At 41.2% G+C, this 14,060-nt stretch overlaps 1 protein-coding gene across 7 annotated transcripts in view; it reads left to right on the top strand.

Annotated features, from left to right (window-relative positions):
- Positions 1-14,060, top strand: part of NEK1 (NIMA related kinase 1) — a 122,978-nt gene that overhangs the window by 17,136 nt on the left and 91,782 nt on the right. For all 7 annotated transcript variants that reach the window (XM_043890863.1, XM_043890866.1, XM_043890864.1 and 4 more), the window contains exons 9-11: positions 106-306; positions 3,158-3,218; positions 6,437-6,588. In XM_043890863.1, coding sequence (XP_043746798.1) covers positions 106-306; positions 3,158-3,218; positions 6,437-6,588 — 414 coding nt within the window. The remainder of the gene's footprint in view (positions 1-105; positions 307-3,157; positions 3,219-6,436; positions 6,589-14,060) is intronic.

Genomic DNA, 14,060 nt, shown 5'->3' with positions numbered 1-14,060 from the left:
GTTGCAGTTCTGTTGTTTGTTAATAGGAAAAACTCTATTTCTTATTGTTCATACTCACATTTTCAGCTTATGTTTCATATGTTTCATTTATTTTCTCAATTTTAGTTTGAAGCTGGCAACATGAAAAACCTGGTACTGAAGATAATATCTGGATCTTTTCCACCCGTGTCTTTGCATTATTCTTACGATCTCCGCAGTTTACTCTCTCAGTTATTTAAAAGAAATCCTAGGGATAGACCATCAGTCAACTCCATATTGGAGAAAGGTTTTATAGCCAAACGTATTGAAAAGTTTCTCTCCCCTCAGGTATGTTTTTTTTCTATTTTGTAGTTAAATTGAGCAGGAGGGTTGTGGAGCTTGACTGGGGCGTGGCCTCTTCTGTTTGGAGGAGAGCTCTTTGCAGCCCTGGGGGGTGCGTACCTTTCCCAGCTGTGCTGGAGTCATTTTCCTTTCTGTTTTCCTGCTACTCTTCCCCTTCCTGTTTGCTTTCCAGTTGTGCATTTGCATTCCTTCTCTGTCCTCTTAACACTTACTGCTTAACTTCTAACACCTCTCGTCACCATGTGTATAGCAGTTTTTATACATCAGGCAGAATTCAGTTCAGTCCTGACCCTGTGTACCCGGACGTGGCATCAGATCTTACAGTTCAAGGGCTCAGTCTCTCCCACAGGACCACCCCCACTTCAGAAGCCATTTGTAAGTGGCAGGTTGTCACCCGTGCTTCTGTCCATCCAGTTTATGTGTCAGGTTCCCATGACCCCTGCCTCTGGTTCCACTGATGTGCGCTCTAGAGCAGCTCACAGGACTCAGAGAAATTTACTTCCATTCACCAGTTTATTATAAAGCATGTAGGTGAAAGGCCAGGAAAAAAGGTACCTAATGGTGAGGTCCAGAGGCATCCTAAGTGCAGGAACTGGGGTCCCCCCTTGAATGTTTGCCAATTCAGAAGCTTTCTGAACCTTTTCCCTGGTTTTTTATGGAGTCTTCATTAGTAGGCATGATCAGTAAATCTTTGGTCCTTAGTTATTGGTTCCAGCCTCTTTCCTCTCCTGGTTAGGGGAGGGCAGTGGGATTGGAATTTTATCCCTCTAATCTGGGAGTTGGTTTCCCTGGCAACCAGTTTTCATCCTTAGGTGCTTTCCAAATGTCACCTTAACAAATTTTGGTATGTCTCAAACGGGCTTGTTTTAAACAACAAAAGGCACCTTCATGTGCTTCCCACTGAGGAAATTTCAAGGATTTTAGGAGCTGTGTGCCAGGAACTGAGTGCTGACCAAGTATGTATTTCTTAATATAAGTCAAAATATCAGAGTTATTCCTCTGTCTCTTCAGTTTCTGTTGTTTTGTTTTCCAGTTTTTTTATTCTGGTAAAATAGATACAAGATAAAATTTATTAATGTCACCAGTTTTGAGTGTACAATTAAATGCATTCATAGTGCTGTGCACCCGTCATCTCATCCATTTCCAGGTCTCTCTTCCTCTTGGAAAACTGAGTCTATACCCATTAATCAGTAACTCCCCTTCCCCTTGCCCTGGCCCTGGTATCCATCTTTCTATATTCTCCGACTTGGGTTTCTAACAGTAAGACTATTCAAAATTTGTCTGCTTCCCTTTCCTCACCTGTGAACAATGGGATTATAAATGTATCTAATTAATAATGTCTTGAAGTGGTTACCATAGTCAAAAATCATAATGCTTGTGAAGTGCTTAGTGTCTAATACTTACTAAGTACTCAGTATACTCAATATATGTTAAGTATTATCAATATAACTTTACTGTGTTAATATATTATCTTTATAATTGCTCTTTCTCTAGTAGAAGATTGCAAACCACTGTGTGTGGGCATGTATATGTATATATAATAGATTGCTGACTCATGATTCCTCCTCTACTACTTGCATACAGGTGCTTAATAAATACTTGTTGAGTTGAATTTTAATTGAACACGATTTATCAAAAATCTGTCCCAAGTCAATTAGTATATAAGTATGGTCACCTGAAAGTGGAATTATTTTACATAATTTGTGTGACCTTTGTTGATTTAAATGATCACTATTAAACTCTTCTATGAATCAGATATCTAGTAAAATCATAGTTTTATTACTTTAAATGATCATGAGATGAGAGGGAAGTGTCTTATTTCCTCTGACTTTTTACAGAATATCCATATGAGCAAATAATCTTCAGGAAACAGAGATGTGGATTTAACTGTTACTACCAAGAGAATACATTAGTAAGCAAGAAAGCCAGTTAAAATTTGGCAGTTAGAGGCCACTAATATAGGACATAGCTACAGTCTCTGAAGTGTGGGTGTTTTACAAGACTCCTTTGTTACAAATAGCATTTTCAAGCACAGATTTATGTTGCAGTGTGCTATTGTTTTTGACAGCTAGTGGAGAAGAAAGAATGACTTCAGTCAGTCTCTCTGAGTTTGTTTTCTCCGATACCAACAATTAGGACAGACATATAGTCTCAAGGCTGAAGCACTGGAATTCAGCTCAGTTCAGTTCAGTCACTCAGTCATGTCTGACTCTTTGCGACCCCATGGACTGCAGCACGCCAGACCTCCCTGTCCATCACCAACTCCTGGAGTTTACTCAAATTTGTGTCCGTTGAGTCAGCGATACCATCCAACTATCTCATCCTCTGTGTCCCCTTCTCCTCCTGCCTTGTCTTTCACAGCATCAGGGTCCTTTCCAATGAGTCAGGAATTCAGCTAGCCAGCAACAAAAGAAAGCCTGATATACACAGAATATGTAACATGGAAAGAAAAGAGGGCAGATGATGGTTACTAGTAACAAGAGTATTTGACAGACACGCTTAGTAAATACATGGTATCTCATTGTGTAACCACCACTTAGATTTCACTCTTCACCAAAAATGTTCTTTTCTTATGATTTTTCTGCTATATATCTGCATTTGATTAATTCTAGAAGAAAGCTTGTCCACAGAAAGGATAAATAAGTTGGTAAGATTGGGAAGAAATTAACATAGAGAAATTTGATGAATGGACAATTTAGGTTTTAGTACAGTTTATTTGGCAACATAATTGTGACTGAAAAAGAAAAAAAAATATTTTGATTGATGGCTAGGTTTTTTTTTTAATTTGAAAATTTCACATCTTTTCTAACTTTCCCCCCACCTCTTTCAATTTAAGCTTATTGCGGAAGAATTTTGTCTAAAAACATTTTCCAAGTTTGGAGCGCAACCTCTACCAGGTAAGTGGAGTTTAACATGAATCCTTTCCTATGTTTGTGATAATCAGTATACTAATTATATTGGAGATATTTGTAGATACAAGTTGAGGTAGTTGTATGATAAATCTAATCCAGAGGAAATGAATCTAAAATTTTTTTATGATATGTGATGAGTTAATAACAAAGTTTCCATTTATTATCTGCCTTCATTTAAATGAATTCTATTTTGAAATCTTCTTTCTTACTCAAGTGTTCAGCTCATATTCTGAGAATATTGTTATGAAATGTTATAAAATGCCCTAAGTGCAAATCCTTTTGGTTTTGTTTTTTTTTGCAAATCCTTTTTTTTTTAATTTATTTTTTTATTTTTGATTGTACTGGGCCTTCACTGGCTTTTGTTGCAGCAGTAGTGTGGAGCGTGGGCTTAGTTGCCCCAAGGCATGTGGAATCTTCCTTGACCACAGGTAAAACCCATGTCCTCTGCATTGACAGGCAGATTCTTATCTTCTGTACCACCAGGGAAGCTCCAGTGCAAATCTTGATGTAAAATAATTTTCTTTAAGAAATATTTTTTATTGTAAAGTACTTTAAAAGTAAATCGGTGTGAAGTCAGACACCTTAGCAAAGATAGTTATTCTTTAAATATGGGCCAGCAGCAGTGGAGTATTTGTTGGATTGTCAGTGTGGTTATATATTGTTTATGTATTTATCTTTGTGAGAGGGAAATCATTTTTTCCCCATGGAGTGATTTCAGATGGATTTCTGAAATCCGTGGAAGTTATTAAGACTTGAAGATTGTTGTTTTTTAAGCATAATGCTTTGCATGTCTTACTCCATTGTGAGTATAGATACATTAATAAAAATGAATCCCATATCATAAAACTTGAGTCCCTAACAGCTGGACAGGGTGTGGCAATGTGTTCTTGGGAAGGCCAATTGTGTCAGCTCTTCTTAAACACCCTGGGGCTCATCCTCTGAGCCGACAGAAGCTGGCCATCCTGGCGATCAGCCCAGTGGGAACCATGTTCATGAGACAGACATAAGGCAGGGTCAGCATGTCCCTCCTGGCGCTCTTGCCTCATGAGAAGTCACATCTTCATCAAAGCCTCCTTGTCACACAGACAGGAATCCCTGGGTCAGCATGGTCTTCCCAGTGGATGAGCCTCCCAGGCAGTGGAGCAGGGTTCCCTAGTGGGAGGAGCTGGATGGAGGCGCGTGTGACACAAGGAGTGTGTGATACAAGGAGTAGTCTTTCTCCTGGCCTTGAGCCCCTCATGGGCTCCCGTCCTGGCAGGAAGCTTCCTCTTCCTGGGAAGTGCATCTCTGAAAGGGGGAACACTCAGAAGCCAGATGAGAGCTGAGTAGCCCTCCTTCTTCTCTGGGGTGCAGGGTACTGTTCCTGTGGTCTCCTGGGACCCCTCCTGTTTGTGCTTGGGTGCCTCTTGCCCCTTTTCTGGCACACATGTGGTTATGTTAATATATGCAGCCAAGTTCCAGTGGTGTGACTGTATCTGTTTTTGAAAAGAAGCTTACAGTTCTCAGAGGGAAAGTTTTCTTCCTCACATTTCCTAATTACTGTCTCAATACAGTTGAAGTATGTGTTTAGAAAAACTTACTGTAATATACTGTATCAGTTTCTCAGATTTTCTACACACTTCAATTGTGAATATAAACTGCCAGTCAAATGGCTAATGTTGCTTTTTTTTTATAAGCATTCACTAAATTGTGTGAGTAATATGTCATTATGAAAATCAAAAAGAAGAAAATAAAAATTACCCTACTCTTAATACAGACTGTTTTATTTGGTATATATATTTCAATGATAACAGATGCATAATGATTGGAAATTGGGGTTGTGTTATAAGGAAAGATTTTTTTTTATTTCACAATATTATATCTTGATCATTTTCTAATGCAGTTAAATATTCTTTGAAGAACAGAGTTTAGTGGTAGTGTTTCCTTGTAAACACCTAGTTAAATTTTTTCTCCATTCCCCTGCTATAGAAGAAGCGCGCTGGTTGGCAGAGGTGGATCACATGGTTCTGGGACAGGGTGTAGCCCTGGGGTGGAGGGCAGACGGGGTGGGAGCAGGGCTGAGCAGGGAGAGCGAGTCAGGGCGGAAAGGACCACTGGGAGGCCTCGTGCACCCGGGGCTCTGACCCCCCTTAGTCTCAGGAACGTGAAGTCTGGACTTCCATTTTCATTACTTTAGTCTGAACAGCTTATCTTCAGTTTGTCATTGTTCTAAGACTGAACCCTGTCTAGGCTTTAGTAAAAGTTGGATATTGATATATAATGCTGAATGTGTATATATTTTTGTGGTTCTCTGATTAGTTTTTTGACATTAATTAATAAACATTGTTCTTTTTTAAAATTTATTTTTTAATTGAAGGATAATTGCTTTACAGAATTGTGTTGTTTTCTGTCAAACCTCAACATGAATCAGCCATAGGTATACATATATCCCGTCCCTCTTGAACCTCCCTCCCACATCCCTCCCCATCCCATCCCTCTAGATTGATACAGAGCCCCTGTAAACATTGTTCTTGATATACGTTGGTCTCTGAACATTTTGACCAGTTTCTACTCCTACCAGCAGTGCATAAACGTACTTGTTTCCTGGGACCCTAAGTTAATAGTGATTCTTTTTAAAGTTCCTCTTTTTCAGTGGGTCTGTAGATGTAGGCATTACTAAGACTATATAAGAAGCAAATATTAATTCTCATAGTGATGGAATTACTGTTTAACAGTTGCTCTTGAAGTTTATGTTCTGATTTTGACAGTAATTTCTAAGATATGGAATGTTCTTTATAAAATTTATTTTTAACATCTTTATTGAAATATTGAAATGTAATCCGCTTAAAATTCACTTCTTCCATTTAAAGTCAACGATTCAGTGTGCTTTAGTATATTCACAGACATGTACAATCATCATCCACCATCGTACAGTCATCATCCACCATCAGTTTTAGGGATGTGCTTTTTCTATATGAGAAATTTCAGCATCTTAGAGGAGTGTAGCTTCTTGCTTCTTTCAGAAAGTGGCTTTAGTGTAAAATAGTCATGATGAAGACATTGACACGTGGTAAGGAGTGAAGGAGATGTTTAGTGAAGAGTCTCAAACTGAACGCTGTCAGTGATTGTGAACATGAAAAAGTTCTGTGTTGAAGAATTTTGAAATTAAAGATTTGAACACTAAGAACTCTGAAAATAATTCTTTGTATTATTTTCTCATGTAGCTAAAAGACCAGCTTCAGGACAAAGCTTGGCTTCTATTATGTCTGCTCAGAAAATTACAAAGCCTGCTGCTAAATATGGAATACCTTTGACAAATAAGAAATATGTAGATAAAAAATTGCATGAAAGGAAACCACTCCAGAAATATAAACAGGTATGATGTGGTGATGATGTTACAAACTGTGTATTAGTAACATGTTCAATTTGACCTTATTTTATTGCAGCTCAGTTCAGTTAATCTTGAAGTCTGTAGGATTGTTTTTATTAAGTTATTAAAGAGCATTGCTATTCTGTGCTTCACCAGTCTTCTAAAACTTAGGAGGCTTACAGAAGGCATGAAGAGACATTAAGTAAATACATTAAGTAAAGCAGTAGGTGCAGTAAAAAGAAAGTAACATTGTAAGTGAAATCATTGTTGAATAACCTAAGCGGAACCATTTGTTTTTTGCATAAAATAAATGAACATCTGAGATAAACATCATAAAAATCTGGGGAAAATTTGAATTTAAGGATTCATGATGAGATAATTAAATATGTGGAGGGATATGACCTTACGGTCTGTCATGTCTCAAGAGAAAATTAAGGCCTGTAGCATTTAGGTGCTGTGCCTAAAAACATAGATTAGTTGCAAGAATTTGTCATTCTTCTTCATGTCTGTAGCCGCTGTATTCTCTGGAATGTGGCACCTGTTGGTTTTGCTCTGCGTCTGCACGTGCATCTACACAGATGTGCAGAAAAAGGTTTAAGTACACAGGTGTGCATAGTGCTGTAAGACAAGCCTCGCAGTAGGTGGTTCTTTGTCTTTGGCATGCCTGATGTGTGCACTGTCCAGCTATAAGGTCTTGAACTGGGCAGTGAAGGATAAATTTCCAGCTGAAGGGCACTGTGACAGCTGGCACCCTGGGTTTGTGGATTTTACTTTTTTTTGTTGTTGTGTTTGTTGTTTTTGTTCAGTCGCAAAGTTGTGTCCAACTCTTGTGATCCCATGTACTGCAGCACGCTAGGCTTCCCTGTCTCTTCCCATCTCTCGCAGTTTGCCCAAGTTCATGCCCATTGAATCAGTGATGCCATCCAGCCTCATCCTCTGTCACCCCCTTTTGCTCCTGCCCAGCATCAGGGTCTTTTCTAATGAGTCGTCTCTTCGCATCAGGTGGCCAGAGTAATGGATCTTCAGCTTCAGCATCAGTCCTTCCAATGAATACTCAGGGTTGATTTCCTTTAGGATTGACTGGTTTGATCTCCTTGCAGTCCAAGGGACTCTCAAGAGTCTTCTCCAGCACCACAGTTTGAAGGCATCAATTTTTCGGCACTCAGCATTCTTTATGATCCATCTCTCACATCCGTACATGACTGCTGGAAAGACCATAGCTTTGACTATACAGACCTTTGTCAGCAAGATGATGTCTTTGCTTTTTAATACACTGTCTAGGTTTGTCATAGCTTTCCTGCCAAAAAGCAATTGTCTTCTGATTTCATGGCTGCAGCCACCATCTGCAGCAATCTTAGAGCCCAAGAAGAGGAAATCTGTCACTGCTTCCGTGTTTTTCCCTTCTGTTTGCCATGAAGTGATGGGACTGGATGCCATGATCTTAGTTCTCTTAATATTGAGTTCTAAGCCAGCTTTTTCACTCTCCTCTTCTACCGTCATCAGGAGACCTTTTTAGTACCTCTTCGCTTTCTGCCATTAAAGTGATATCATCTGCATATCTGAGGTTGTTGATATTTCTCATCCAAGTACTAACCAGGCCCGACCCTGCTTAGCTTCCGAGATCAGACGGTTGTTGATATTTCTCCTGGCAATCTTGATTATAGCTTGTAACTCATCCATCCCAGCATTTCACATGATGGGCTCTGTGTAAGTTAAATAAACAGGGTGACAATAAACAGCCTTTTCATACTCCTTTCTCAATTTTGAACCAGTCAGTTGTTCCATATAAGGTTCTATCAGTTGCTTCTTGACCCACAAACAAGTTTCTCAGGAGACAGGTAAGATGGTCTGGTATTCCCATCTCCTTAAGAGTTTCCACAGTTTCTTATGATCCACACAATCAAAGGTGTTAGCATAGTCAATGAAACAGAAGTAGATGTTTTTCTGGAATTCTCTTGCTTTCTCTATGATACAGTGAATGTTGACAATTTGATCTCTGATTCCTCTGCCTTTCCTAAACCTAGTTTGAACAACTGGACATGCTCGGTTCACATAATGCTGAAGTCTAGCTTGAAGGATTTTGAGCATAACCTTACTAATATGGGAGATGAGTGCAATTATCTGGTAGTTTGAACATCCTTTAGTAGTGCCCTTCTTGGGAATTGGGATGAAGATTGAACTTTCCAGTCCTGTGACCACTTCTCGGTTTTCCAAAATTGCTGACGTATTGAGTGTAACACTTTAATAGCATCATCTTTTAGGATTTTAAATAGCCTGCTGGAATTCTATCACCTCCACTTGCTTTATTGGCAGGAGTGCTTCCTAAGGCCCTCTTAACTTCATACTCCAGAATGTCTGGCTCTGGGTGAGTGACCAAACCATCGTGGTTATCAGGGTCATTAAGGTCTTTTTTAAACGGTTCTTTTGTGTATTCTTTCCATCTCTTCTTGATCTCTCTTGCTTCTATTAGATCTTTACCATTTCTGTCCTTTATTGTGCCCATCTTTGAATGAAATGTACCTTTGATATCTCCCATTTTCTTGAAGAGATCTGAAGCCTTTCCCTGTTTTCTCCTCTGTTTTCTTTGCACTGTTCGTTGAAAAAGGCCTTCTTGTCGCTCCTTGCTATTCTCTGAAAGTCTGCATTTAGTGTTGATATACCTTTCCCTTTCTCCTTTGCTTTTTGCTGCTCTTCTTTCCTCAGCTATTTGTAAAGCCTCCTCAGACAACCGCTTTACCTTCTCACATTTCTTTTTCTTTGGGATGGTTTTGTTTATTGCCTCCTGTACACTGTTACGAACCTCTGTCCATAGTTCTTTAGGCACTCTGTTTACTAGATCCTAATCCCTTGAATCTATTTGTCACCTCCACTGTATATTCACAGGACTTGATTTAAGTTGTACCTGACTGGCCTCATGGATTTCCCTACTTTCTTTAGTTTAAGCCTGAATTGTGCTATAAGGAGCTGATGATCTAAGCCATAGTCAACTCCAGGTCTTGTTTTTGCTGACTGTATACAGCTTCTCCATCTTCTGCTACAAGGAATATAATCAATCTGATTTCAGTATTGACCATTTGCTGATGTTCATGTGTAAAGTCGTCTCTTGTGTTGTTGAAAAAGGGTGTTTGCTATGACCAGTGAGTTCCCATGGCAGAATTCTACTAGCCTTTGCCATGCTTCATTTTATACTCTAAGACCAAACTTACCTGTTACTCCAGTTATTTCTTGACTTCCTACTTTCACATTCCAGTCCCCTATGATAAATAGGGCTTCTTTTTTTGGTGTTAGTTCTAGGAGGTCTTGATAGAACTGATTAGCTTCAGCTTCTTTGGCATCAGTGATTGGAGCATAGACGTGGATTACTGTGATACTGAATGGTTTGCCTTGGAAGCAAACTGAGATCATTCTGTTGTTTTTGAGATTGCACCCAAGTACTACATTTGGAACTCTTATTGACTATGAAGGCTACTCCATTTCTTCTGTTGGATTCTTGCCCACAGTGGTAGATATCATGGTCATCTGAGTTCAGTTCATCCTTTCCTGTCCATTTTTGTTCACTGATTCCAAGATGTCAGTGTTTACATTGGCCGTCTCCTGCTTGACCACATCCGATTTACCTTGATTCATGGACCTAACATCCCAGGTTTCTATGCAATACTGTTCTTTACAGCATCAGATTTTACTTTTCATCCCCAGACATATCCACAGCGAGGTGTAATTTCCTCTTTGGCCCAGCCGCTTCATTCTTTCTGTTAATAGGTAATCATACTATTAGTAGTTACATAATTAGGCCTAAATGGATGAGTTCCATTATATCCTTTCGCCTTCGTTTCTTTAGTTACTACAAGGCACCCAGGACTCGTGGCATCCCCTCATTACATAGTTTCTCAGCTCCCTGAGGCTCTGGTCCTACCGTGCTCCAGCCCCTGCCTCTGCAGAGCACCCGAACTATTCCACAGAGCCCTCAGCTAGTCCATGGTCAGCAAGATCCCCTGCATTCTCAACTTGTCAAGATCTCTGCACCTTTTTTACTCTAAAACCTGGCTTGTCACACACACTGTTGCACGGCTTTCTCGGGGACCATTTTCTCTCTAGTCCCTCAGTCCTGCTGGGTCTGGAGGAGGACGATGGCGTTGTGTTCCTTGATGTCATTGCCGGACTCGCCCTGGCTTCCCCAGCACTGCCACCAGACTGTGTCACGTGCTGCTCCTCACTCTTCACGGCGATGTCACGGTTCTTGGTGACTGCAAGTGTCTTGAGACGATGGTCCTTTCGGTGGTGCACTGCCTTTTTGTTTTCTGATTGTTACCTTTGATGATCTTGTCTCCTGCCTCACTTTGGATCTCTCCCCTGTGGCATGCCATCACATTTGTCATCAGGAAGAACGCCTGCTTCCTAGCCTCAATTACAGGGACCCCACTCTGACCACTGCTTCCTGTGTTTCCAGCTTAGTCTCTGAGAACCTGCCTTGAAAATGCCTTTGTTCTGTTTGGATCCATGGATCTTACCTGGTTTTATTATTGTCCATCCCATCTTTGTTTTTATTTTCCTTTTCCAGCTCTAATTTCATGTTCTCTCATTGTAATAGTTTCCAAAGGGTTTGACTGCCCCGCCCAGTGGGTGTGGTTGGAGGAAGCCTGCAGCTCTTCAACTGGTCTCACTTCAAAGTTTAAACCTACAGTGTCAGGTGCGCACTGTCGCCCCACCTCATCAGGTTTCCGCAGGCCAGTTCCTCTCCTACTTTGAATGGTCATCACCTACCTTTTCCTTGTTTATCCCCTCAGGGTGATGAACGTTGCTTCCTATTTCACTGAGAAAAAAGAACCAAGTAGAGGAAAGTTGCCCACACTCAGCAGCACTCCTGCCTGTCAGTCCTACCTGTTGCCAGTCTCCTGCTTTCTTCCTTATACTTGGAGGATCTGTCTGTTTTGATCTAGAGTTGACCTTGTCGTTTGTATGCCATCTCTTACTATTATTTTTGCCTTTTAAAGGACTTCACTCTCTCTCCTGTATCATATTTTTCCTCTGTCCTTAATCATTCCTGTTAGCAAATAAATGGGCTTTCTTGGTGGCTCAGATGGTAAAGAATCTGCCTGCAATGCAGGCAGATTCAGTCCCTGGGTCGGGAAGATCCCCTGGAGAAGGGAATGGTAACCCACTCCACTTTTCTTGCCTGGAGAATCCCATGGACAGAGGAGCCTGGTGGGTAACCATCCATAGCATATCTTCAGTCTTCTTAAGAAAACCCTTCCTTCCCTCCCATGTCTCCCTCCAGCCACTTCCCTGGATCTCTGCTCCTTTAGTGGCAGAACTTCCCGAAGCCTTGTCTGAATGTCTCTGCTTCCTTGTTTCCCCTTCTCTCTTGAACCCCCTCTGCCCAGAGCTTGCTCTGTCACAGCTGTTGGGTCACTGCTCCTGGCAAGGACTTCTGGGAGCCCCAGTGGTTCCATCCAGTGGTCAGGTATCTTCTTCCTCTGCCTCAGTTTCGGTTTACTTGGTTACCCCTCTTTTTTAAACTTTTTGTTCACTTGAATCCAGAGTGTCCCACTCTGCTAATTGTCTCCCTCCCTGCCTACCTGCTCTTCTCGCCTCCCGTTTGAGTTCCTCCACACGTCCCTGACTTGGATGCTCAAGTGGTTCAGGAGGCCGGCCGTGGACACCCCCGGACGTCCTCGCTCTCTGACAGCACCTGTAAATCCACACCCCGATCTGCATCTTGAGCCTGGACTCCTTTCCCGAGCTCCAGACCCGTCCTGTCCTTGCATCTCTAAGTGGGTGTCTTCTGGGCTTCTCAGCATCAGTGGGTGTACCTGTGTGTGCCGGGCCGCATGGCCTCCCCAGGCTGTGGGTCCTGTCTCACTACACACTGTTGGAGTCGCTGCTGACTCCTGGTCACTGTCACTATCACATCCTCCCCGCCTGCCTGCAGAGTCTGTTCCCGTGTGGCTGCTGCTCACCACTCAGTCTCACCCTAGGCCAGACCGCCTTGCCCTCCTCAGTGTGTCCGCACCAGCAGGCTCAGGGCGGCTCTGACAGCAGAGGCAATCGTTGCACTTTCCTATTTGAGACTGCCAGTGCCCCTGCATGTCCTGAAGACCTTCTTTGTTCCAGTTCCTGTAACAATTACAGCTGTTTTCTAAAAGAAAAGGAATGGTTATTAAGCCACCAGAGGGAGCTCCATGAATGTGCTTTGGTATTTTGGCTCTCATTTTAGCAAAAAAACACAAAACAACACATTTCTTTTAGTACAGATGTTTTACATATTTTTTTCTTCTTTGTAGATTGTGTTCTGAAAATACCTATGTGATCTCAGAGGAACACCTTTGGCATTTTTATTTCACAAATATTTGAGCATCTTATATCTGGGACAGTCTGGTGCACCGAGAGATAATTTTTCCCTCCATGTGACTTACCTAAGAGTACATAGGTGTCTTAGTTAAACTTTCTCTTGTTGCAAATGGTTGTATAATCTAGTTTAAAGCTGGTCATGTATAATGAGATGCCATTATCACTCAGGTTAATATTTTTAAGATTTTGAGTGTCGTGTTTTCACAAATGTTGACACCAGTGCTAGATTTGCTAGGCAAGGGTTAACTGGCAAAACTTGTCAAAATGCAGGGCTCTGTGTCTCTGTGTCCAGAAATTATGATTCAGCAACTCTTGAGGATACGTGTTTTTTGAAAATAGCTTAATCAAGATATCACTCACATACTATAATTCATCCTTTTAAAGTCTGAAATTAAATGATTTCTAATGGATTTGCAAGAATTGTGCAGCCATCCCCATAATCAGTTTTAGAGCACTTCATTGCCTCCTCAAATCCTTTCCCATTAACATTCACTCCCTGTTCTCTGCCAAATCCCATAGCCCTGGGCAACCAACCACTGGGCTAGTCTACTTCTGTGTGGATTTGCTCTTTCTGAATGTGTCATGTGAATGAAGTCATGCAGTGTGTGGTCTGTTTATTGCCAAGTAATTCTCTTGTACGGAAGCAGTATGTGTTTTTACAAAGCTCCTGGGTAGCGTTCCCCACTAGTTTAAGTTGTATGTACATAAAACATACTTTGAAATGTTAACTTTGTGTTTGTAATACCATGAAGAACATTGTCTACAGCTGTTTTTTCCCTTGTAGTTCAATAATAGTGCAGCCAGAAGCAGTCTGCTATTTAAAAAGTGGGGGTTGCTGTCTGTTAGAGGTGGCATAATCATTTTTTCTTTGATTTATTTTTATTAGTTGGAGGCTAATTACTTTACAATATTGTAGTGGTTTTTGTCATACACTGACGTGAATCAGCCATGGATTTATATGTATTCCCCACCCCGATCCCCCCTCCCACCTCCATCTCTACCCGATTCCTCTGGGTCTTCCCAGTGCACCAGGCCCGAGCACTTGTCTCCTGCACCCAGCCTGGGCTGGTGATCTGTTTTACCCTAGATAATATACATGTTTCGATGCTGTTCTCTTGAAACATCCTACC

This window comes from Cervus elaphus, chromosome 29 (genome assembly GCF_910594005.1).
Source record: "Cervus elaphus chromosome 29, mCerEla1.1, whole genome shotgun sequence".
Taxonomy (NCBI): domain Eukaryota; kingdom Metazoa; phylum Chordata; class Mammalia; order Artiodactyla; family Cervidae; genus Cervus; species Cervus elaphus.
The sequence above is the reverse complement of the archived record's forward strand: the minus strand, read 5'-3'. Positions and strand labels throughout refer to the sequence as shown.